This window comes from Pristiophorus japonicus, chromosome 8, assembly GCF_044704955.1.
Source record: "Pristiophorus japonicus isolate sPriJap1 chromosome 8, sPriJap1.hap1, whole genome shotgun sequence".
NCBI lineage: Eukaryota > Metazoa > Chordata > Chondrichthyes > Pristiophoridae > Pristiophorus > Pristiophorus japonicus.
Genome location: NC_091984.1, coordinates 166,266,224 through 166,291,132, shown reverse-complemented (window position 1 = coordinate 166,291,132; position 24,909 = coordinate 166,266,224). Strand labels below are relative to the sequence as shown.

The 24,909-nt window shown below is 48.3% G+C and overlaps 1 protein-coding gene across 4 annotated transcripts in view; it reads left to right on the top strand.

The window, feature by feature from the left end:
- The window catches only part of smpd4 (sphingomyelin phosphodiesterase 4), a 64,556-nt gene that overhangs the window by 29,161 nt on the left and 10,486 nt on the right, over positions 1 to 24,909 (top strand). For 2 of the 4 annotated variants that reach the window (XM_070887509.1, XM_070887512.1), the window contains 6 exons: positions 7,612 to 7,704; positions 11,978 to 12,129; positions 14,695 to 14,785; positions 20,093 to 20,193; positions 21,506 to 21,669; positions 22,679 to 22,884. In XM_070887509.1, the coding sequence (XP_070743610.1) occupies positions 7,612 to 7,704; positions 11,978 to 12,129; positions 14,695 to 14,785; positions 20,093 to 20,193; positions 21,506 to 21,669; positions 22,679 to 22,884 (807 nt within the window). Of the gene's footprint in view, positions 1 to 5,208; positions 5,221 to 7,611; positions 7,705 to 11,977; positions 12,130 to 14,694; positions 14,786 to 20,092; positions 20,194 to 21,505; positions 21,670 to 22,678; positions 22,885 to 24,909 lie in introns of all 4 variants that reach the window. The other 2 variants (XM_070887510.1, XM_070887511.1) reach the window with 2 other exon arrangements.

Below are 24,909 nucleotides of genomic sequence, written 5' to 3'. Positions count from 1 at the left end.
TCGTTGCACACTGGCCACCACACGGGCTTGACAGAGCAAGGTCTTGGTCCAAGATGACTGGAGACCAGGCACTGTTGTATGAGCCTAATTGCTTACGGCGAAGTGTTGGCCGCAAGCTCAGTGCCAAGTAGCGTCCTTGATGGTAGGTGGCCCGAGGCTTGGTTGGGGGGCAGGCATTGAGAGGGTCAGTTGTCTGCTGGAGTTCGGAGTGGGAGGGTGGAAGGGTCATAGCTGTGATGCTCACCAGTAGAAGAGGCCAGGTCACCAGTGGGGAAGGAGAGGTCCAGCCGTCGACAAGGAGAGACCCGATTGCTGCTGGAGTGATGTAGGCCCACCACAGGAGTGGTGGGGTGGTGATGTCCCGGTCGCCTGGTCGGAGGCTCACCTGCTCGCTGGATGTCGCTGTGAGTAACCCGGTTTCAAATGACTGAAAATAATGCTAATAAAACACACCAAACTATTTTCTAGTAAGATTGGGACCTGTGTCCTAGCGGAAAGGGTAAATAGGGAGGTGACAAAGGCTTTAAACTGGTACGATGGGGGGAGGGATCTACAAGAAATCAAAACAGCCTAAATGTAAACAAAACAGGAAAGGAGAGCATAGGAAAGAGTAAAGTAAGGGAGGACATTGATGGCCAGGGAATAAAACAAGAGTAAAAAGGTGGTTAAACATAAAGTGAAAGGAACTGCTGTAAAAAAACATGCTAAACTGTCCGTACAGCAACAGTGTCTAATAAAATATAGAGCTGGAGGCAATCCTGCGTTGAGGAAGCAGACATAGGGATTACTGAGACATAGCTACAGAACCTTCAAGACTAGGAATTAAACTTTGCAGAGTATAACATATTTAGAAAAGACAGAGGGGGAAAGGGTTGGTGGAGGAGCTGTGCTTATCAGGGATAACATAATGGCAGTAGAAAAAAGTGACACAGCTATCAGCAAGACACAAATAGAATCCGTGTGGATGGAGATAAAAGATAATAAAGGATCAATCACACTAATAGGGGCAGTCTACAGACCACTTAATAGTGTATGGGAGGTGGAGGAAGAAATATGCAGACAAATTGGGGATGAGTAAAACACAGAATAATAATCATGGGGTGATTTCAGCTACCCCGATATTAATTGGACGGAAGAGGTGGGTAAAGGGGGTAAGGGAATGGATTTGCTACAATGTGTACAGAACTCCTTTGAAAAAAGCCTAACCAGGGAGAATACGCCATTGGATCTAGTAATGGGGAATGAACCAGAGCAGATAAGAGAAGTAAAAGTAGAGGAATATCTAGGCAATAGGTACCATAATATAATATGCTTTAAGAATAAAGGGTTATGGGGAGCAGGGAGGGAAGTGGAGCTGAGTCCATGATCAGATCGGCCATGATCTTATTACATGGCAAGCAGACTTGAGAGGCCAAAAGGCATGTTCTTTTGGCCTTCTCAATTATCTTAAAACATAAGTATGGCGAAGATGGGAGAAAAGCTGATTTTGAGGGGCTGAGAATAGAACTTGGGAAAATAAAATGGACATCAATATTAGCAAGCTATGACGTAGAACAGCAATGGGAAACATTTAAAATAGTGTTCAACAGAGTCCAAAAAATATATATTTTGAAAAAAAGCACTAATGTACAATATGGATGAATAAAGCCATAAGGGAAAAATTGAGTGTAAGGAAAGAGGCATGCATTTAGTACATGGACAGCAGAGGAGAGCGTGCTGAGTTGACAGAAATATTAAATAATACATTTGCTTCAGTATTTACCAGGGAGATGGAACAGGTGGACATAACATTGGATCATGAGATTAGTAATGAAATAAATGCATTTAAAATAAAGGAGATATATTAAATAAACTAATCAAACTCAGAGAAAAAACGCTCTGGCCCTCTCGGATTATATCCGCACATTTTAAAAGAATGTAGGGAAGAGATAGCATTACTGTACATATTTAATAATTCTTTTTTTTAAAAAAAGGTGTAGTGCCAGAGGACTAGCGGATAGCTAACATAATACCTATATTTAAGAAGGGAGATAGAACATGTCCAGGGAACGATAGACCAGTCAGCTTAACGTCGGTGGTAGGAAAAATAATGGAATCCCACTAAAGGAGAAAATAGAAGAACATTTAGAAACCAAAAATATAATAATTAATAGGCGGCATGAATTTCAAAAGGGAAAGTCCTGCGTGACCAACCTCATTGAATTTTTTGAAGAGGTAAGAGAGTAGACAATGGTAACGCAGTAGATGTAATTTATCGAGATTTTCAAATGGCCTTTGATAAGGTACCCCATAATAGACTGATGAACAAGGTCAGAGAATGCGGAGTCGGGACAAGTCGCAGATTGCATGGCTAGCTGGCTTCAAGACAGAAAGCAGAGAATAGGCGTAAACCGTAGCTATTCACAGTGACACGAGGATCAGTGCTAGGGCCACTATTGTTCACAATCTACATTAACGATTTAGACTTTGGAATCTAACACAATTTCTAACTTTGCGGATGACACCAAATTTGGGAGGGGATAAGTCAATACTGAAGAGGAATACAACAAATTACAGGGGGTCATTAATAAACTTGCAGAATGGGCATATAATCGGCAAATTAATTTCAACACCGATAAATGAGGTGTTAAATTTTGGTAGGAAGAATAGGGAGGTCATTTATTACTTGGAGGGTGCGAGTTTAGGTGAGGTAGAGGAGCAAAGAGATCTCGGAGTACAAATACTACAAGTAGTGACACAGGTCATCAAGGCCATAAAAAAGCAAACCCAAGCACTAAGATTTATTTCTAGAGGGGTAGAATTGAAAAGTAGTGAAGTTATGCGAAACCTGTATCGAACCTTGGTTAGACCACACTTAAGAGTACTGTGGACAGTTCTGGTTGCCATATTATAAAAAGGATATTGAGGCAACGGAGAGGGTGTAGGGAAGATTTACAAGAATGATGCCAGAAATGGGACAATAAACTTATCTGAAAAGGATAAACAGGCTGGGTCTCTTCGCTTGAAAACAAGGCGGCTTGAGGGGTGACCTAATAGAGGTCTTTAAAATTATGAAAGGTTTTGATCAAGTAGATACAGAGAGAATATTTCCACTTGAAGAGCATAACTAGAGGCCATCAATATAAACTAGTCACCAACAAATCCAATGGGGAATTCAAAAGAAATTTATTTACCCAGAGGGTGGCGAGAATGTGGAACTCGCTACCATCTACAAGTGATTAGTATCGATGCATTTAAGGGGAGGCTAGACAAGCATACGAGGGAGAAGTGAATAGAGGGTTATGCTGATAGATTTACTTGAGGAAAGATGGGAGGAGGCTCGAGTGGAGCATAAACACCGACATGGACTGGTTGGGCCGAATGGCCTATGTAATCCTATGCAAGTAGGTTCAGTCAGACCGGGAATAGGTTTCTTGGTGGCCTAGCAACATTACTTCCATTTGGGAAAGTAGACTGTGGCTTTAGTCTAGATCAAATTATTGAGAGTGGCTTCTACAGAGATTGGGGAGGGAAATGGGAGCTGAATTTCCCTGGGCAGTACTCGTACAGCTACGAGCCAGCAACAGAGCTTGCAGTAAGAGTCCTGTCCCAGGATGTCTGTTTAACCCCTTTGTCTGTGCGTCTCTCATTTTAAAAAAGTGTTGTTCCAATTGAGCTGTAGGAAACTGCCCATCTTAGGATCACAATTCTTCCTCCAATGTGAACCCATTCAGTCCCAGTCTGGCTCATAACCTGAGCATCAACTTCATTAGAGTAGAGTTTGTGTTCCTTTCAGAACCCACTTCAGGAGAACAAGTACCAGAAATCGGGCAGCTATTCAAAATAAGCCACGCGACAGAAGTGAGCAGGAGCAGAGTTGTATAACCAGTTTGATAACCTGCATTAAGTTGGCCGTTAACCACTGATCCCGAGCATCGTTCTGGGGAGAATGGGGAAGGGTGATGCAAATTAGACACACTCCTTTCACCTTGACCCTGGATTTCCATCCAGAACAGATTGACTTGGGGTTTTCCTTGTCTCAGTTCAAATATCAGTATACATGGTTTTTCAGCACATAACTGCCTACAATTTGGCAACCTCGGAGGCTAAAAAGATGGGAAAATGTCACCCTGGTGTTTTGGAGATCACTCCCCTGAAGTTAGGGTAAATGCGCAGACTAGAGGGAGTGTTGTCTTGCATCTAACCCCTACTGTACCTAATGAGTGATTCCCAGAGAGGAGAAAGTGTTTGGTTCCTGTAAAAGTTTGAATATGTGAAACTCATTTCTATGACATATTGGGACAGTGTTGCATGTGGGTCAGACACTGTGGGAAGTGAGGTGTGCGTTTTGTGGATCCTGATGTGTCCCTTAAGTTGCTGTTTCACCGGCAGTAGACCTCCAGTGCTCTCTCAAATCAGCTCACACAACCCGACGAAGGACTTTGTCATTAGTAATACCGTTTCCTGTATCAGGATTAGGTGAATACCAGACCGGGATGATCAGTCAGTCAGTGTTGCTGTTAATGCATCCTGTGCCTGTTTGGCCTCATTCCCCTAGACCTTGGCAACCATCCTACTGCCTGTGTCTCTGGGAGCCATTGACGGTCAGCCTAGCAGTCAATTGTTGACTGAACTGGGATTCTGTGCTGGTTTCCTCCATTTTCTGCTCTCCATCAAGCAGTTACTGAAGCTTCCATGCAGTGATTGAAAGAGCCCCCTTAAAGTCGAACTATTGGCTCTGTACAGTGCTTGGCCTCCACTTGGTGACTGTTCACGGCATTATGATTTGAAATTAGGAGCTTGCTGTGTGGGGGAATCTCAGCAATAGTCCAACACGCCATTGCTCCTTGCTGCAGCCTGTGCACCATTCTCATAGCTGGCCTTAAGCAGAGACATTGATTGGGATTATAGCCCTTAACAAAAAGTCGATAACAGTCGGAGGCTAGATTGGTTCCTTCTTTAAAACGTCTGGTGCTTCAGTTTGTGGACACTCTTGTGCTGTCTCGTGACTCCCAGTGTAGCAGTAGCATTGGGTGGAGTTTCTGAATCTGAGGTGAACAGGTAGTTCGGCCACACTTTAGAGCTCTGCTTCAGCTTTGCATGTCATGTTGATGCTTTGGGTGCATGTGCGTTACACCTCTACATTATTTTTATTTTTTCTTCCTCCTCATCACCTTCATCGTCTCCGCTCTGATTCTGACTGTCTTAATGCAATCGTGGCATTGCAAGCCAGGGCCGCAGGTATTCACTTTACTAGACCAACTAACCAGCGTTAACCCTTTTGAGGATGAGGGTCCCACCTCAGTGTCGAGCAGAGGCAGATTATTGTTTAATTTTAAGGTTGCCGTTGTTTTATGGAAGAGGCAAGGGTTGGTCTCTGCCTCATTTCCAAGTTGTACTTGATATTTTAAACTCTCAACAATCTCTCCTGTCCAACTTGGTGGTTCTGCATTAAGCAGTATCCAGCTGGTCCGCGACTAGGCACTAAAATGTTCAAATGTTTCGTTTTGCACATACGGGGCAAAAGTGTGCATTTTGAAAGCTGAGCGTCCTTCAGAACTCAAAAGGGTTAATGTGATCTAACCTACTGCAGTGTTGTGACTAGGTTTATTGAACATTGTTGGAGACATGTACACTGTAAGAGAAGTTATACTTTCCATCCAAACCATAGTACCAAGGAACCACGGCGGGGCTGGGGGGGAGGAATTACACTGGTATCTCACTTGGTGATAAACCGCTCAGAATGTTCTCCTCAAACACAATCCACCTTTGGAAAGACAGAATGTATAATTGTGCTGCTGGGTTTTTCAGTTCAACTGTACACCACGACTATTTCACACAGCCACTGCTATACTGCACCGACGTCCCAGTGACAACACTGCTGCTTGCTCTTCTAATATTTCCTGGGCAGCCTCTATGATTTTGGTGATGGTACATTGACTAAATGTGTATATTTAAGAACTGATGGTAAATTGATCACATTCTTGCAGTGTACTGTCTCATTGTGTTAAATATTTGTAGCCAGAAATGGTTTAACCCCTTAACTGCCATCAATTACTCACTCAGTGCCAACAGACTGTTCCCAAAAGCATCTGTCCCAGCCTCTGAGACTATTCAGAGTAAGACGTTCGAATGTTTCTCTTTGGGCTCCTCAAGGTGACGGATGTTCGTGCTAGGAGATGGAACGCTTTCTGTTTTTAAGGCCTCCTTTGTCAATATCAAACACTCCCAGGACAGCTACAGGGCGAGTTAGATAGAGTAAATCTCCCTCTACACTGTCCCATTAATATGCCTTTGTGTTAATCTCAAGGGTGCCCCCTACTGCACCAGTGTGGCAATTTTTCCAATTCTCTGTCATCATCCTGTGGCAATTGAGTGAGATTGGCAAACTAGGACGTGGATCGAGACTGAGCAAACTCATTTCATAAAGCACCCCCTACAGTCAGCAGACGGGGGGGGGGGGGGATTTTATCCCATCTGTCTGGGTTGGTTTTGAACCCCTGGTCTGAGGTGACAAACCAACATCGAGCCCAAAGCAGCATCCGGATTATATTTTCAATTTAAAAAAAAAAAAAACTATCCTGGAGTGACGCAGGATTATACTTTTAATTTATCACTGAAAGATGTTCCTTGCCAAAAATCTGAAGTGTACTTTGTTCAGGATGTTTTGTAGCCATGCCTGAGCTACATGGTTCATTTATAAATGGCAGTGTGTTGCTGTGCAGTGAGGTCCTGGTTGGTGGGCATCCCACAGACCCCACTGACCAGCCTCAGATCAAAGTGAAACTGCTGCCTGCAGTCATAAAATATTTAATGTTAATTTCTGTGTACAGTCTGAATGTAATCACTTGCTGGAACAGTGCAGAGGGAGCTTTACCTGCCCGTGCTGTACCTGCCCTGGGAGTGTTTGATGGGACAGTGTAGAGGGAGCTTTACTCTGTATCTAACCCTGTGCTGTACCTGCCCTGGGAGTGTTTGCTGGGACAGTGCTAAGGGAGCTTTACTGTGTACCTAACCGGTGCCCGGGGAGTGTTTGACATGTAGAGGGAGCTTTGTTGTGGAGAGCTTGATGCTGACACTGGATGCCTGAGCAAGTAGTGCTGTGTTCCCCAGCATTGAACCCCCTCACCTTGATTCCAGTAGAAGAAGCAGTTAGCCTTGGAGCAGGAATTATTTTTTATCAAATCTTCATTTTGAATCAGAATGAAGATGATGAAGATCGTTGACTTACTTTGAAGCCCGTCCATACAGTGATTTGTGTGGCAGCCAGACCCCAAGCAATCTGTTAACAGTGGCCTTCAATCAGCTGGCTCCTGATACCATGAACAATTTCTCAAAACTATTCCACTCTGTGCGATTCGGTGGCTGTGAAGGTATATAAATCATTCATATTTTTAATCTGGTGAGATCTACTTGAGTGGTGCTTTTGTGACATGGCTTCACTGAACTTCCTTTTTAGAAGCTGGTGTTTGGCAGTGCAGGGGTTAAATCTACATTTCTGTGTAAATTGAATGCGGCTATGATGAATGTTTAAAAGTGGATTTGCTGTGTTTGTAATATTTCTTCTCTTTCTCTCTCTGGATTAATGCTTTCCCCCTGTGTGTTGTCTTGTTCTCGGATGCTAACCCTCAGTTGGAGGTGCTACAGTACCGCCTGGGTATCTGCAGTACTCAGTACAGCACTGCATCGCCACTGCCTGGCCACGGCACCTTCCACACCTACCAAGTACCTTTTTATTTTCTCATTTTTGGTCTCGTTTTACTCTTGTAAGCCACATGGTAAAACTCGGAATGTGTGGCAACTGGATAATGTCAATCAGCGACTGTTCTGGGCCAGTGACTTAAATGTACTGCGTGATTTAGAAAAACGAGTTGCCCTGTGATTAGATTCTTAACTGAAGGTGCGCGCACACTTGTGAAGTGGGTACTGTGAATACAAGTCCGAAGGGTTGACCATGTGGGCCGTGTATATCTGGGAAACAAGGACCGTTAACCAGCTTTTTGCTTCAATCTGTGTCAGTGTAAAATGGTAGAATTTGGGCATTGCGCAGAACTGAAAATTGAAGACGAGTGTAAGAAAAAAAACTAGATGTTGGAAAAGCACCTGTTAAGTATCGGTCTTTTTTAATAATGAATCCTTTTTTTGGCCTCGCTGCCCCCTTGGGTCTCAATTGATAAAGCTGCTTCCCAGCAAGTTGGTTTCCTCGGTGCCTAACACTCCCCCCTCAACAACCATTGCATCTGTATGGGCGGCCAAATGTGGAGTGGGCTCGCTGTGGGGGCGGGATGCAGAGGGGGGATGTGATCTGAAGAAAAGTTGAAGTATAGAGTGGAATTGTTAACAGTGGATAGCGTTGAATGATTGTAGGAGGTCGTTTTTATGAAAAAGTGTGTGTTGGGAGGCGGGGGTGGGTGATCGTGCTCTGGGGGAGACTCCTGAGTTACTGGAAAGAGAGAAGAGGGGCCATCAGTGGCAGCACAATGGTTTATTTTGGAGGTGATCACGAACCTATGTTTGGTGGGAGGCCATATGGTGTCCCTTGTTTTGAAGTGTATGGTGCCAGACCACCATGTTGAGGAGCAGAGCAGCGGTGAAGACATGGGATCAAAGAAAGTCGGGCAACGTGTTGATGCTGTTCCCAGCTGAGGGGGGAGGGCTCATACCCTCTCAGGTGGAGGTAAAAGTTCCCATGGCACTTGAAGCAGGGGAGTCATAGAAACAGGAATAGGCCATTTCTCCCTTCAAGCCTGTTTTCCACTTTCAGTGAGATCATGGCTGATCTGCCCCATATCCCTTAATACCTTTGGTTAACAAAAATCTTATCAATCTCCGATTTAAAACTAACAATTGACCTAGTATCAACGGCCGATTGCAGAGGAGTTCCAAACTTCTACCACCCTTTGCACGTAGAAGTGTTTCCATACTTCACCCCTGAAAGGCCTGGCTCATTTTTCTGGTTTTAAAAAGTCCCGGACCAACATCACTATAAAAATAACCGGTTATCTGGTCTTATCACATGCTGTTTGTAGGATAATCTTCACGCATTGGCTGTCGCGTTTCTGACATTACAACAGTGACTACACTTCAAAAATACCTCATTGGCTGCAAAGTGCTTTGGGTGTCCTGAGGTGAAGGGTGCCATAGAATTGCAAGTTCTTTCTTGGGTCACACGAGAGAATTGTGTGCCGTTCAGGAAACCACACTACAGAAAGGGTGTAGCTGAATCCAGCTGCTGAAAGAAGCGTCTGCAGAACACAGTCTCCCAGAAGTTGGACTCCTGGAGAAAATCCCGAGGGGATTGAGGTTCTTGAGCTGATCAATTGGGCACAAGGCAGCAGGATGTGAATTTAACCCTGGAAGAGTTGGGATTCTGGTTACAGTCGAGCACACTAGAGAGAGTGGTTGGTTTGGACTGATTAATGGAGGGAGGCTGTAGGGGATTCTGGGTTTAGCTTGGGTTTCTGCAAGGCAAACTTGAAAGAAAGAAAGACTTGGATTTTTATAGCTCCTTTCACGACCACCAGACCTCTCCAAAGTGCTTTACAGCCAATTAAGAACTTTGAGTGTAGTCACTGTTGTAATGTAGGAAACGTGGCAGCCAATTTGCGTACAGCAAGCTCCCACAAACAGCACTGTGATAATGACCAGATAATCTGTTTTTGTGATGTTGATTAAGGGATAAATATTGGCCAGGGCACCGGGGATAACTCCCCTGCTCTTCTTTGAAATAGTGGCCGTGGGATCTTTTACGTCCACCTGAGAGCAGACAGAGAGGGTCTCGGTTTAACATCTCATCCAAAAGGCAAACTTGGACAAATACCTTGGAAGAGAAACCTCGTCTGTAATCGGGACAGCAGGCCAGTCTCATCCAGCCGTGAAATTTTCTTTGCTTCTATCTTGGGCAATAAGATTTTGAGGATTAATGTCTGCTTTTTACTAGATTTGGTTGCGCTGTTTATGTAATATTATTTATTCCGGTTTTATTTGCACATTGCCGTGGGTTGATTTTCCATTTACCATGTGGCTCTGTTTGTGGTGTGTTGGAACTGTGCTGTTAGATATGGATGTTTCAACCCAGCATTTTTCTTGGAGGGCGTTGGTCATGGGCTGTTTGAGAAAAGGAATATCTTGAAAATTTAGATGGGCAAATCCTGCATTTTTAATTTTGCTGCTCCCGTCCGTTCCTTTCCTGCTCCTGTTAGGTGATGTCCGTGTACAGCCTGCACCGTACACAACCTGCACGGTGCATCTTCCTGATGGGAAGGCTGCCAAAGGCTGCCTTTTGTAGGCAAAGTTAATGTCATAAGCAAGCTGATAGAGGAAGCTCGAAATATATCACTGCTTTTGTACATTAAAGATCATGAGTTCTGTTCAGCAGGAACGGTATTTAGTGGGAACCTAACTTTCTATTGGCACGCTGTGCAGATGTGACCCTGTTCTTCGTCCATCCAAGGCAAATCCTGGGCTCTACATGTTTCCACGTCAGTTCAATGTCTCTTGTGGTTTTTATTTTTATTTTGAATTATTTTTTGGGTGGATGATTTGATATTGTGTGTGAATATTTGTTGTGATGGTCTTGCACAAGAATTTCTTGCTTGTAAGATTGAAATGGCATTGCAAAAAGGGGTTGGCACAACTTCCGTACCAAGTAACACCTGAAACCGCAGTGGTTGCTGAGGGCAATCCTATTTGAGGCTTGGCTGGCCTGGATGTAATCCAGTCTCTCCCACAACACAGCTTGACATGTAGCCTTGTTATTTGTTTCTGAAGGCGTAACCTGAGGCTCGAACTGAGTCCTGGGCGCTAGTGTGGGGGGGGTGGCGATCTACAAACTCAAAGTGCTGAATCTGGGTGGGGGCGGCGTGTGAATTCCCCATCCATGCTAGTGCAGAGAGTAGTTACTGAGCAGAGCTACACGCCATGGCAGTGAGCTCCAGCCTTATCTGTTGGTGGTTGGCTGGGGAAAGCTGTTAGCGGGTTGACTGCAGGCAGCATGTGGCCTGGGCAGATCATGGAGGGGAGGGGCCACTAGCCCTAAAATAACTGGAGTCCAACATAAGCTAAGCTGTGGTGTGATCCTGAGTCACTTGGCATTCACTGGATGTTTTGAGAATGTGGCTAGTTCTGTATCCTATTTAGTGTTGTCTCTAGTACCATATCATTGCGTCCCCCTCTTCACCCTCCTTTCGCTGGTGGTACAGGCAGCCCATTGTCTGTACTCTGTCAGTGCAGCCCTGTGGCCTCCCAGATGTATTTCTTAGTCAGCAATGTGACGCACTCTGCCACTCGATGCTTTTTATTTTTTCCAGTTAAGAATCACCCCCCCCCCAGATGATTGTAACTCGCGTGAGCTCAAATCTATTACCTGTGTATTTTGCCATTTAGATTTTAATTGGACTTAAATAGTAGAATTGGGTGTTTTCCAGTATTGCTCTACACCACGCTGTGCACATTTGGTACGTTGCACAGACCTGATTGTTCGTTGGTCACTAAAAGCTGAAAGTGTAATTCGGAGAGTGTATTTAGAGCAATCCTGGATATCTCGGCTTAAAGTTTTCAGTTATTTCAACCCAACATGCAGAAGCTGGGGTTATAAAGGCCTTGCTCTCGTTCCCACCCACCCACCCACCCCCCCCCCCCCCCCCCCCAGGATTTCCCTCCCATTAGTCCTCTGTTCCCCTGAAAGCACTGACTCTTGAGGGATGGGGTTCTCGGGACACTGAGCAGAGATGAGGAGAAAGCAAAGGCAGTGGTCGTGGAGCTGTTCTTGTGGAGTGGTGCAAGGGCGATACAAATGCCTTTGGTACATTTCAGTTTAATTCTGTAACCTCCACCATTGCCAATGTGCAGAGTAAGTGTGAGACTACTCAGTAATTGTCATGTGCAGGTAGTTCACTCAGTCCAGTGGGTCCCTGCATTAAGTTATTGCCTCAGCGTTGAATTAGGTTTCTGCGTGCGCTCTGTGTTTTCTGACATCCTGCTGTTGTGTATTTGATAGGAACCTTTCACTCCAACAGAGGAGCACGTTCTAATGGTGAGGTTGCTGGTCAAGCACCTCCACTGGTTCTCCAATAGCATCAAACATGAGCAAGCCTTACCCTCACCTTCAACTCATTCTCACACAGGCAGCCCACTGGAGGAGTTCAAAAGGTCAGCCATTTGTTTTTGTGAAATTTGTGTTCATTAAAGTGAGTGGTTTCATTGCAGCACTTGCTGTTTCAGGCAACCAGTGTCGGCGTCAAACCCTCCCAGGGCAGGTACAGGGGATTAGATACAGAGTAAAGCCCCCTCTACACTGTCCCATCAAACACTCCCAGGGCAGGTACAAGATGGGGTTAGATACAGAGTAAAGCCCCCTCTACACTGTCCCATCAAACCCTCCCAGGGCAGGTACAGGGGGTTAGATACAGAGTAAAGCCCCCTCTACACTGTCCCATCAAACACTCCCAGGGCAGGTACAAGATGGGGTTAGATACAGAGTAAAGCTCCCTCTACACTGTCCCATCAAACACTCCCAGGGCAGGTACAAGATGGGGTTAGATACAGAGTAAAGCTCCCTCTACACTGTCCCATCAAACACTCCCAGGGCAGGTACAAGATGGGGTTAGATACAGAGTAAAGCTCCCTCTACACTGTCCCATCAAACAAAACATGATATTTATATTACACTTAACATTAAAACTTTCCCAAGGTGCTTCCTGATACTCGTCGGGTACAGCAGAGGTCAAATAGAGTAAAGTTCCCTTTACACTGCCATTGAGTGAGGTTTCCAGTTTAGTGCTAATTACTGCTGAATTTAGGGCAGATTTATGCCATGAGATAGAGACCTCCCCAACTCACTTCCCTTGCACTGGATTGGAAAGGGCTATGTTCAGTCCCCTGCCTCCCTCCACCTGCCATCCCTAGAGTTTGGCTCTTTATAATGTTCCCTCCTCTTCCCCCTCTACATCTCTCCCAAAGTTTAGTGTCGTAGCTCCCATCTCGACATTCTCCTGTTTGTGTGGATCTCAGCACCCAGGTTACACATCTAGCATTCCTTGATTTGGGTGGTAGTACACTCATTCATAAGAACATGAGAAATAAGAGCAGGAGTTGGCCATTTGGCCCCTCGAGCCTGCTCCGCCATCCAATAATGATCTGATCATGGCCTCAACTCCACTTTCCTGCCCGCTCCCATAACCCTTTATTCCCTTATCGTTCAAGAATCTGTCTATCTCCACTTTAAATATATTCAATGACCCAGCCTCCATAGCTCCCTGGGGTAGAGAGTTCCAAAGATTCACGATCCTCGTGAGAAGAAATTCCCGTCAAGCCCCAATCCAGGACTTCCACAATTTGAGCGAAGACTCTGGTGCAGTGCATGTCTTTTGGCTGACATTAAACGAAAGCCCAATTCAGGTGGAAACGAGATGCCTTGATGCTGTTTGAAGAGCAGGGAGTTCTCTCGATGCGGTGGACCAACACTCCTTCCTCAACACACACATTACCTGGCCATTTATCGCTCTGCTGCTTGTGGGACCTTGGCTGGCACGTTTCCCTACATTGTGAAGTGTTTTGAGATGCCCGGCGGATGTGCGCCGGTGCTGTATAAGTGCCGTGCACTGGGCAGATTATTTTAAATGTGATACTGGCAGAGCTTCACCCTGTTGTTTTCCATGACCAAGATGTCACTGTGACCACATTAAGGAATCTGGCTGCATGAGGCCATGCATGTCTAGTCTGCCATTCTTCCCAATGTGCCGATGTTGCAGTAATACCACAGGTACCCTGTCCCACCTGTCAGAGTAGTTTTTGGGAGAGTGATACATCCTCAGATCAACTGCTTGCCAACTCCTGGTCCATTTCCTACCAGTCCTCCTTCCCAAAGGTGCTGACTGCCCCCTGGGGTATGATTTCATGGGCTGTTCAGCCACAAGGGCATCAGCTGACATCTGCACATGCTCACTTTCTGTTGAGGGTCACTGATTAGCAATCATTAGTTGATCTCTCTTCCCTCGCCCCCAAGGACACGATGGCAACTTGTAGCACCTCTAATATCCCCTGCCTTGGATCAGATGTCGGGACAGGGATCAGCTGGAGGGGGAGAATGAAAACCGGGTTGGGAAATTAAACTGAGGGAGCATAACGGTCAGGGTGAGAGGGGGACAAGTGGGTCGGGTTGAGAGGGGGACAAAAAGGGCCACAAAATTGAAGCACGACATTAGTGGAGGAGGATATTGAGGAAAATTCAGAGCAACAAGAGAACAACGGTACTGAGGTTATAATTGGAGCAAGTGATGAGCGAGAGCCATTCCACAACACGTGCCATCAGTTCCTACACTTGATGTGTAGTATGATTTGCTGGCTGAATTTCAACATTTTGCATTAAAAAATCCTGAGCTGGTAAATGGTATAAGTGCCGTTTCTGAGTAACATCAAATCACTTGCGCATCTCGCGTAGGCGATGGATGGGTTCGCACACGAAAATAGTGGCGGCGTCCCTTTCCGTGTGGAGAAGTAATTAAAAAGCTCGTAGAATGCTGGACTACTTCAGCAGGACAATCATCCATTAATGCTGGGGTACATGGTGAGACTACACGTGGAGCGATGTGTTCACAAAAACATACATAAATTGCAAGAGAGGGGCAGAGCAATAAGACTGATCCCAGTGTGAACTATGTGGTAAATCTGCCTGTACTGTGGAGATGGAAGTAATTTGTTCCGATTTTCTTGCAGGGCTGTGATTTCGTGCTTCTTTCAGCAAAAACTCTACGTGTTCCTGCAGCAGTGCTTTAATCACTGGCCTCTGGATGCCTCCTTTCGAGCTGTAGGTATCACCTCGGGCTGCTTGTTTTAATTCTGATCACCTATGTACCCAATAGAACAAAAGGAACTAGCGCATGTTGTGCTGCTAATAGCACTGTAACTGGCACTGGATTTAATCGCAGCTCCTTCCCAAACCTTTCTACCTTTACCCTGTTCCGATGCTGGGAAGTGAACTTCACACTGGTACAATTGGCAGGCATTTATTGAAATGAACATAAAACAGGAGACTGACTGAATTTTGCAGTATATTTAAAATTCTCATCCCCCATCTTTAAATCCCTTCTCGTCTCTGAAGTCTCCAGCCTTGCAGCCTCTCCTGAACTCTCCACTCCCTGCCCTCCCTAAACCCCTCTATCTCTCCGCCTCCAAGACCCTCCTTAAAACCAAGCTTTTGGTTGTTCCCAATATCTCTTCCTTTGGCTCCACATCCATTTTTGTCTGATTAACCCTTTGTGAATTGCTACTTTTTCTGTGAAAGGTTCTGTATAAATGCAAGTTGTTGCATGTACTAAAACTCACCTGTGTTCCATTGCAAGGCAGGAAGACTTAAATTCATCCCATGGTTACCCACACAGCAAGCTCGTTGTCTCGACTGTGCTGTCGGGTGGTCCCCTCTTGCACGGCAGCTTTGTCTGAGGGCTGGGAGGGAGCTGCCTGTCTGTCGGCCCCCTCGGCCCAGGAATGGTCTGTGGCACGAGGGGAGTATCAAATATTCTGATCGACACACCTCTGGTGAAGTTGAATGCTGTTGAGCTGTAATATGAGTAAGTGCGGGCCGGTGCCGTATCGGGCCAGGACCCTCGGTGCTGTGTCGGGCCGGTGCTGTGTCGGACCGGGGCCCTCGGTGCTGTGTCGGGCCGGGGCCCTCGGTGCTGTGCCGTATCGGGCCGGGGCCCTCGGTGCTGTGTCGGGCCGGTGCCGTATCGGCCAGGACCCTCTGTGCTGTGTCGGGCCTGTGCCGTATCGGGCCGGGGCCCTCAGTGCTGTCGGGCCTGTGCCGTATCGGGCCAGGACCCTTGGTGCTGTGTCGGGCTGGTGCTGTGTCGGGCTAGGGCCCTCGGTGCTGTCGGGCCTGTGCCGTATCGGGCCGGGGCCCTCGGTGCTGTGTCGGGCCAGGACCCTTGGTGCTGTGTCGGGCTGGTGCTGTGTCGGGCTAGGGCCCTCGGTGCTGTCGGGCCTGTGCCGTATCGGGCCGGGGCCCTCGGTGCTGTGTCGGGCCGGTGCCGTATCGGGCCAGGACCCTTGGTGCTGTGTCGGGCTAGTGCCGTATCGGGCCAGGGCCCTCGGTGCTGTCGGGCCTGTGCCGTATCGGGCCAGGACCCTCGGTGCTGTGTCGGGCTGGTGCTGTGTCGGGCTGGTGTCGGGCCGGGGCCCTCGGTGCTGTGTCGGGCCGGGGCCCTCGGTGCTGTGTCGGGCCGGGGCCCTCGGTGCTGTGTCGGGCTGGTGCTGTGTCGGGCTAGTGCCGTATCGGGCCGGGGCCCTCGGTGCTGTGTCGGGCCGGGGCCCTCGGTGCTGTGTCGGGCTGGTGCTGTGTCGGGCTAGTGCCGTATCGGGCCGGGGCCCTCGGTGCTGTGTCGGGCCGGTGCCGTATCGGGCCGGGGCCCTCGGTGCTGTGTCGGGCCGGTGCCGTATCGGGCCAGGACCCTCGGTGCTGTGTCGGGCTGGTGCCGTATCGGGCCAGGACCCTCGGTGCTGTGTCGTCTGGTGCCGTATCGGGCCAGGACCCTCGGTGCTGTGTCGGGCCGGGGCCCTCGGTGCTGTCGGGCTGGTGCCGTAGCGGGCCAGGACCCTCGGTGCTGTGTCGTGTCCTCGGTGCCTTGTCGGGCCAGGACCCTCGGTGCCTTATCGGGCCGGGGCCCTCGGTGCTGTGTCGGGCCGGTGTCGTGTCGGGCCAGGACCCTCGGTGCTGTGTCGGGCCGGTGCCGTATCGGGCCAGGGCCCTCGGTGCCGTATCGGGCCAGGACCCTCGGTGCTGTGTCGGGCCAGGACCCTCGGTGCTGTGTCGGGCCGGTGCCGTGTCGGACCGGGGCGCTCGGCGCTGTCGGGCAGGTGCCGTATCAGGCCAGGACTCTCGGTGCTCTGTCGGGCCGGGGCCCTCGGCGCTGTGTCGGGCCTGTGCCGTATCGGGCCGGGGCCCTCGGTGCTGTGTCGGGCCGGGGCCCTCGGTGCTGTGTCAGGCTGGTGCTGTGTCGGGCTAGTGCCGTATCGGGCCGGGGCCCTCGGTGCTGTGTCGGGCCTGTGCCGTATCGGGCCAGGACCCTCGGTGCTGTGTCGGGCTGGTGCCGTATCGGGCCGGGGCCCTCGGTGCTGTGTCGGGCCTGTGCCGTATCGGGCCAGGACCCTCGGTGCTGTGTCGGGCTGGTGCCGTATCGGGCCGGGGCCCTCGGTGCTGTGTCAGGCCGGTGCTGTGTCGGGCCGGGGCCCTCGGTGCTGTGTCGGGCCGGGGCCCTCGGTGCTGTGTCGGGCTGGTGCTGTGTCGGGCTAGTGCCGTATCGGGCCGGGGCCCTCGGTGCTGTGTCGGGCCGGTGCCGTATCGGGCCGGGGCCCTCGGTGCTGTGTCGGGCTGGTGCCGTAGCGGGCCAGGACCCTCGGTGCTGTGTCGTGCCTTGTCGGGCCGGGGCCCTCGGTGCTGTGTCGGGCCAGGACCCTCGGTGCCATATCGGGCCAGGACCCTCGGTGCTGTGTCGGGCCCTCGGTGCCGTGTCAGGCCGGGGCCCTCGGCACTGTGTCGGGCTGGTGCCGTATCGGCCGGGACCCTCCATGCCGGCTGATGTTGTGGAGGCCCAAGTGCTCCAAGATTGTGTTGGGTATCAGCTGGGAGGGCAGGGTGAGCAGTGATGGAGTGGCGCGTATGCAAGACCAGCACACAGCAGCATTCATAGAAACATAGAAAATAGGTGCAGGAGTAGGCCATTCGGCCCTTCTAGCCTGCACCGCCATTCAATGAGTTCATGGCTGAACATTCAACTTCAGTACCCCATTCCTGCTTTCTCGCCATACCCCTTGATCCCCCTAGCAGTAAGGACCTCATCTAACTCCTTTTTGAATATATTTAGTGAATTGGCCTCAACAACTTTCTGTGGTAGAGAATTCCACAGGTTCACCACTCTCTGGGTGAAGAAGTTCCTCCGCATCTCGGTCCTAAATGGCTTACCCCTTATCCTTAGACTGTGACCCCTGGTTCTGGACTTCCCCAACATTGGGAACATTCTTCCTGCATCTAACCTGTCTAACCCCGTCAGAATTTTATATGTTTCTATGAGGTCCCCTCTCATTCTTCTGAACTCCAGTGAATACAAGCCCAGTTGATCCAGTCTTTCTTGATAGGTCAGTCCCGCCATCCCGGGAATCAGTCTGGTGAACCTTCGCTGCACTCCCTCAATAGCAAGAATGTCCTTCCTCAGGTTAGGAGACCAAAACTGTACACAATACTCCAGGTGTGGCCTCACCAATGCCCTGTACAACTGTAGCAACACCTCCCTGCCCCTGTACTCAAATCCCCTTGCTATGAAGGCCAACATGCCATTTGCTTTCTTAACCGCCTGCTGCACCTGCATGCCAACCTTCAATGACTGATGTACCATGACACCCAGGTCTCTTTGCACCTCCCCTTTTCCTAATCTGTCACCATTCAGATAATAGTCTGTCTCTCTGATTTTACCACCAAAGTGGATAACCTCACATTTATCCACATTATACTTCATCTGCCATGCATTTGCCCACTCACCTAACCTATCCAAGTCGCTCTGCAGCCTCACAGCATCCTCCTCGCAGCTCACACTGCCACCCAACTTAGTGTCATCTGCAAATTTGGAGATACTACATTTAATCCCCTCATCTAAATCATTAATGTACAGTGTAAACAGCTGGGGCCCCAGCACAGAACCTTGCGGTACCCCACTAGTCACTGCCTGCCATTCTGAAAAGTACCCATTTACTCCTACTCTTTGCTTCCTGTCTGACAACCAGTTCTCAATCCATGTCAGTACACTACCCCCAATCCCATGTGCTCTAACTTTGCACATCAATCTCTTGTGTGGGACCTTGTCGAAAGCCTTCTGAAAGTCCAAATATACCACATCAACTGGTTCTCCCTTATCCACTCTACTGGAAACATCCTCAAAAAATTCCAGAAGATTTGTCAAGCATGATTTCCCTTTCACAAATCCATGCTGACTTGGACCTATCATGTCACCTCTTTCCAAATGCACTGCTATGACATCCTTAATAATTGATTCCATCATTTTACCCACTACCGATGTCAGGCTGACCGGTCTATAATTCCCTGTTTTCTCTCTCCCTCCTTTTTTAAAAAGTGGGGTTACATTGGCTACCCTCCACTCCATAGGAACTGATCCAGAGTCAATGGAATGTTGGAAAATGACTGTCAACGCATCCACTATTTCCAAGGCCGCCTCCTTAAGTACTCTGGGATGCAGTCCATCAGGCCCTGGGGATTTATCGGCCTTCAATCCCATCAATTTCCCCAACACAATTTCCCGGCTAATAAGGATTTCCCTCAGTTCCTCCTCCTTACTAGACCCCCCGACCCCTTTTATAACCGGAAGGTTGTTCGTGTCCTCCTTCGTGAATACCGAACCAAAGTACTTGTTCAATTGGTCCGCCATTTCTTTGTTCCCCGTTATGACTTCCCCTGATTCTGACTGCAGGGGACCTACATTTGTCTTTACTAACCTTTTTCTCTTTACATATCTATAGAAACTTTTGTAAAGGCAGTGGGGTCGTTCTGGATATTGTTCGATACTGTAAAACAGGTGATCATGTGTCAGCAGCCCACTTTATATCTCCCCGATCTTTATTTCCATTGAAGTCAACTCACTATCACATGTTGTACACTGTCGCACAAAGTTGAGATCTACCCCAGTGTCTGGATTTAGCAGTGTGTCTCAGAACACCCTTAAAACACCTGTGAAGTGTCACTTGTAACCAGTGTTATCCCTGGGTACGGTTAGAGTTCTGCTATCAACATACTATAGGGAAAAATACTAATACACAATAGGGTAAAGGCTAATTGGTCAGAGCACATTTGGAATAGTGTGTAGCCTTTACCCTGTTGTGCCAGTATACTTCTGGTGTGATGCTGTTAATTCACCAGCTCCAACTGATCTTGCTGCCATCATCGCCATGGTATCATTCTGATTAATCTGCACTGTGCAACTCAAATCTTCGGTCACAATTTATCATTATTCTGCCAGATGTTTTCATTCCCAAGTGGCCACTTGGTCTGGAGGGTCAGCTTTTAATCTGTGTGCACGTCCCTTTGTTAAAGTAATTTTTTTTTCTGCAGGTTTTAGAAACTTGGCTCAGCTATCTGCAGCCCTGGAGGTATGCAATAGAGAAACCTCTCTGCATGATCGAACCTGTGGATCGCAGTGTACCAGACCGATGGTAAGTCACACCGAGGGTTTTGATATAGGGGAATGGGAGAGTCCGGTTATACCGTGACTGAAGATACCTTTCTAACTTTGCTCGAGTCATCTTCACTTTAATCTATGCCCTCCAGTTTTGTGCGCACAGCCGAGCTTAATAGCCTGCTTATATTTGTTACCCGTGCTTCTCACCATCTGCAAGATCTGGACCATGTGCCCCTCTTGCTCCTTTCACCGGTTAAAACCGGTCACCTCAGCAAGTGTCTCTCCATTGCTTCGAGCAATAAACTGTCATTTTTAAGGTATTGTGCCCAGCACTGCACACACTATTCCAAATGTGCTCTGACCAATTAGTCTTTACCCTATCTGGAGCGAGGATGAAGGTACGTTGAAGTTCTGGACAATGGAAATGGTTTGGTGAATAGGGTTCTAATACAAGAGATACAGGAACAGGGTAGGTCAATGTGAGTAAAGCTATTTGCTTGCTTGGATGGTAACTGCTAGCATGAACTGATTGGGCCAAATGGCCTGTTTTCCTGTTGTAATGCTATGTATTTCAAGGGAGTGAATGGAAAGCGGCTTGGTCCAGTTAAATTCTATAAATGGAAATGGATTTGGCAGCCAATGGGAGGCATTTGGTTCTTTGGAATTCTATACTTCGATGAGTTACGTTTTATCTGGAGGAAGTTTCTATGATCAACTTTATTTTTATATTTTAAATGTCTTTGACGACTGAGGCTGTGAGATTAGCGTGGTTTATTCTAAAGCAGCAGGTATCGAGTCTAATTCCTCACCACTGTCGGGCTCGGTAATTCCTCGCTCATTTTCCTCCCTTTGTGTTCTCTCCCCGCCAAATAAATAAAACCCAAGTAACATTGCAAAACTGTTATTGTTACGGTGAAAGCGAATGGAGGTTTTGCGAGGTGAAATGGTGAAAGATTGTTCCCGGTGGTTGGTGAATCAATAACGGGAAGCACAGACTGAGGATTATCAGTGGGAGAGCGAAGGGGGAAGAAATGCTTGATTTGAACATGGGGCTGTTGAGGAAGAGACTTTTTAAAAAAAAAAAAAAGAATTGGATCTGTATTGACAAAGGAAGGATATGTGGAAATGAGCTAAAAGTAGATCGCTTCAGTTGTAGAACTAGCCGTGGTACAGGCACGATGGGCCGAATGGTAATTGAGTCCTGTAGGTGATGTTGAAGCTCACAGCGATCTTTGTTTGTGGACACATTGAGTTTGAACCACTGGAGAATGGCTCCATTATTTTAGCAGCCCGTTCTTTTGAAATCCCGAACTAGATCCCTCTCCTAACCCTTCCTTCTGTCACAGGGCACCCTTTGTGCAGGAAAACTTGCTGATGTTCACAAAACTCTTCCAAGGCTTTTTGAATCGAGCTTTGCGCACCGATCTCGTCAGCCCCAAGAATGCACTGATGGTATACCGAGTGGCCAAGGTGTATAGTCAGCCCAACCTCGCCGACATGATCAAGGAAGGTAAGGGTGATTGTGGTGCTATAGCAGTCTGAAATCCTTGCAATCCCCAACTCATTAACCATCCCCACAGCCCCTTCAGATCGGCCTGCATCCCGACCCCTTCACCTGGGTAGCTCTGCTGCCCTAGATCCATAGCTAGAGCAGGGCTCCCTAGAACCTCAATGGATAAATGCCCAGCCTAGTGTGGTAACCTGACCAGGAAGGCCTCTGATATTCTCAGCCTTCTGATCACTGACCCTTTCTGGACATTGTGTGTGCCGATCCAGTGAGGCTACAACTGATCGTTGCTCTGATTGCCTCTCCTTAACCTGACCCCAACCCAAAAGTCAACTATCCCTCCAGCACTCTGAAAACTTCCACACAAAGAGGCTGAGGTATCGCCACTGCATGTGGAACAGAGGACTGGCCAGTGTCTTCAGAGGAGGAGGAAATATGTAAAACTGGCTCTGGTTCATCGGCAGTCCATTTAATATGGGGGAGATTGCTCCTCCATCCATCTGTGGCACTGTGACATTGAACCACACCCATGCAAAAAAAAAAGACATAAAGATCTTGCATTTATATAGCACCTGTCACAGCCTCAGTACATCCCAGTGCTTTACAGCCAATTAAGTACTTTTGAAATGTAGTCGCTGTTATAATGTAGGAAATGCAGCAGATAATTTATGCTCAAGCTCCCACAAATAGCATTTAAATGTCCAGATAATCTGTTTGTGATGTTGGTTGATAGAATAAATATTGTGCAGGACACCAAGGATAACTTCCCTGCTCCTCTTCAAAATAATGCTGAGATCTCTTTCATGCCCACCTGAGAGTTCAGGCGGGACCTCAGTTTAACGACCGTGCAGCACGCCCTTAAGTATTGCACTGGAGTGTTGGCCTGGATTGTGTTCAAGTCTTTGTAGTGTGACTACCACTGAGCCACACCTGACTGATTTTCACCAGGGATTGGACCAGTTTGACTATCTGCCTCTGTATAAACCCCGAATTGTGCTTTGTTTTAAAATAGCGGAGCGGCAGTTTATGGAACCGGATCCCATGCACCATCCGAGACAGCATCGTGTGTATGCATCTCCGGGCTTCGGCAGCAGTTTCTTGTCATCGTGGCATTCCCCAATAGCGGATACAACCTTCAGAGTCAAGAGTCACGTGTACAACCTGGAGGGGCAGGATTGTGTGTACAAGCAGATGTTTGGGCCTGACGTCAGGAACTTGGTGAGTACATGGTGCTGAGAGTTCAGCCCTCGTCCATGTGCACTTGTGCTCAGGGTAAAATGTTTCAATACAGCTTGGGGGAAGGGGCTCTGGGTGTAATAGAGCTGGGTGGAGGGGTGGGTGTGAAATGTGGGGGCTCCAGGCACCTCCCTCTTTTTCTTCCCCCCCCCCCCCCCCTCTTTCCCCCCCCCCCCCCCCCCCATTCAGCTCGACACCCTTCATTTACTTTTGCTTGTCTGCAGTATTGACTGCTTTTTACCTTTAGCAGAGAGCCTCTGCTGTTCAGCTTCTGTTAAGTCAGCTGGGTTTGGTGGGGGTGGCAAGTCTGGGAACATTCGTTAATAAGCTTTTCTGTTTAAATGTTCCCTTTGCTCTGCTGGCGGTCACCGCAGCCTTGTGCTGACCCATCCAGGCTGCGTGCTGTATTATACTCCAGGCTGTGCAGGGCTGCATCACCAGCGTTTCCATGGATGACCTCTTGTCTGCTAGGATTTCCTGCAGTTACTTTCCGCTGCCCCAGCCAGTGGCCTTTTGCGGCAACGTCTGTATTAATGGTGATCTGGAAATTGCACTTCAGATGGGCCCCAATTTATCTTCCTTTATTAGATTTTTAAATGTTATTGAAACCTTTAAGCTCCCCACGCATTCCCAGATAGATGCAGAGAAGGTGGTTCCCTTCGTGAGGGAATCTAGAACAAGGAGGCGTTGTCTCAGAATAAGGGCCGCCTATTTAAAACGGAGATGAGGAGGAATTTCTTCTCTGAGGGTTGTAAATCTGTGGAATTCTCTGCCCCAGAGAGCTGTGGAGGCTGGGTCATTGAATATATTTAAGGCGGAGATAGACAGATTTTTGAGCGATAAGGGAGTAAAGGGTTATGGGGAGCAGGCAGGGAAGTGGAGCTGAGTCCATGATCAGATCAGCCATGACCTTATTGAATGTCAGAGCAGGCTTGAGGGGCCAAATGGCCGACTCCTATTCCTAGTTCTTATGTTCTTATGGAGTTTGGTTATGTGGAATCTGTTCTCCAGTCTCCAGTGGTCTCACCAGCCACCAAGAGACAGGCAAGCATCTGGGTGACTTTGGCTCCAGGGTTTCTTCTCTGTGGGAGACTGTCTTAATCTCCATACTTCACCTTTTTCCAGAGCCAACGGCAAATCAGGAGCTGGATTCAAGCACATTCTGGCCCAGCATGTTTCTTCACTAACACACGCTGGGCTGGGCTGGCTCGGTGAGATAGTTCACTAATACATGTTGGGCTGGCTTGGTGAGTTAGTTCACTAACACACGCTGGGCTGGCTCGGTGAGTTAGTTTACGAACACACGCTGGGCTGGGCTGGCTCGGTGAGTTAGTTCACTAACACACACTGGGCCGGGCTGCCTCGGTGAGTTAGTTCACTAACACACGCTGGGCTGGCTCGGTGAGTTAGTTCACTAACACACGCTGGGCTGAGCTGGCTCGGTGAGATAGTTCACTCACACACACTGGGCTGGGCTGGCTCGGTGAGTTAGTTCACTAACACACGCTGGGCTGGCTCGGTGAGTTAGTTCACTAACACACGCTGGGCTGGGCTGGCTCGGTGAGATAGTTCACTAACACACACTGGGCCGGGCTGCCTCGGTGAGTTAGTTCACTAACACACGCTGGGCTGGCTCGGTGAGTTAGTTCACTAACACACGCTGGGCTGAGCTGGCTCGGTGAGATAGTTCACTCACACACACTGGGCTGGGCTGGCTCGGTGAGTTAGTTCACTAACACACGCTGGGCTGGCTCGGTGAGTTAGTTCACTAACACACGCTGGGCTGGGCTGGCTCGGTGAGATAGTTCACTAACACACACTGGGCTGGGCTGGCTCGGTGAGTTAGTTCACTAACACACACTGGGCTGGGCTGGCTCGGTGAGTTAGTTCACTAACGCACGCTGGGCTGGCTCGGTGAGTTAGTTCACTAACACACGCTGGGCTGGGCTGGCTCGGTGAGATAGTTCACTAACACACACTGGGCTGGGCTGGCTCGGTGAGTTAGTT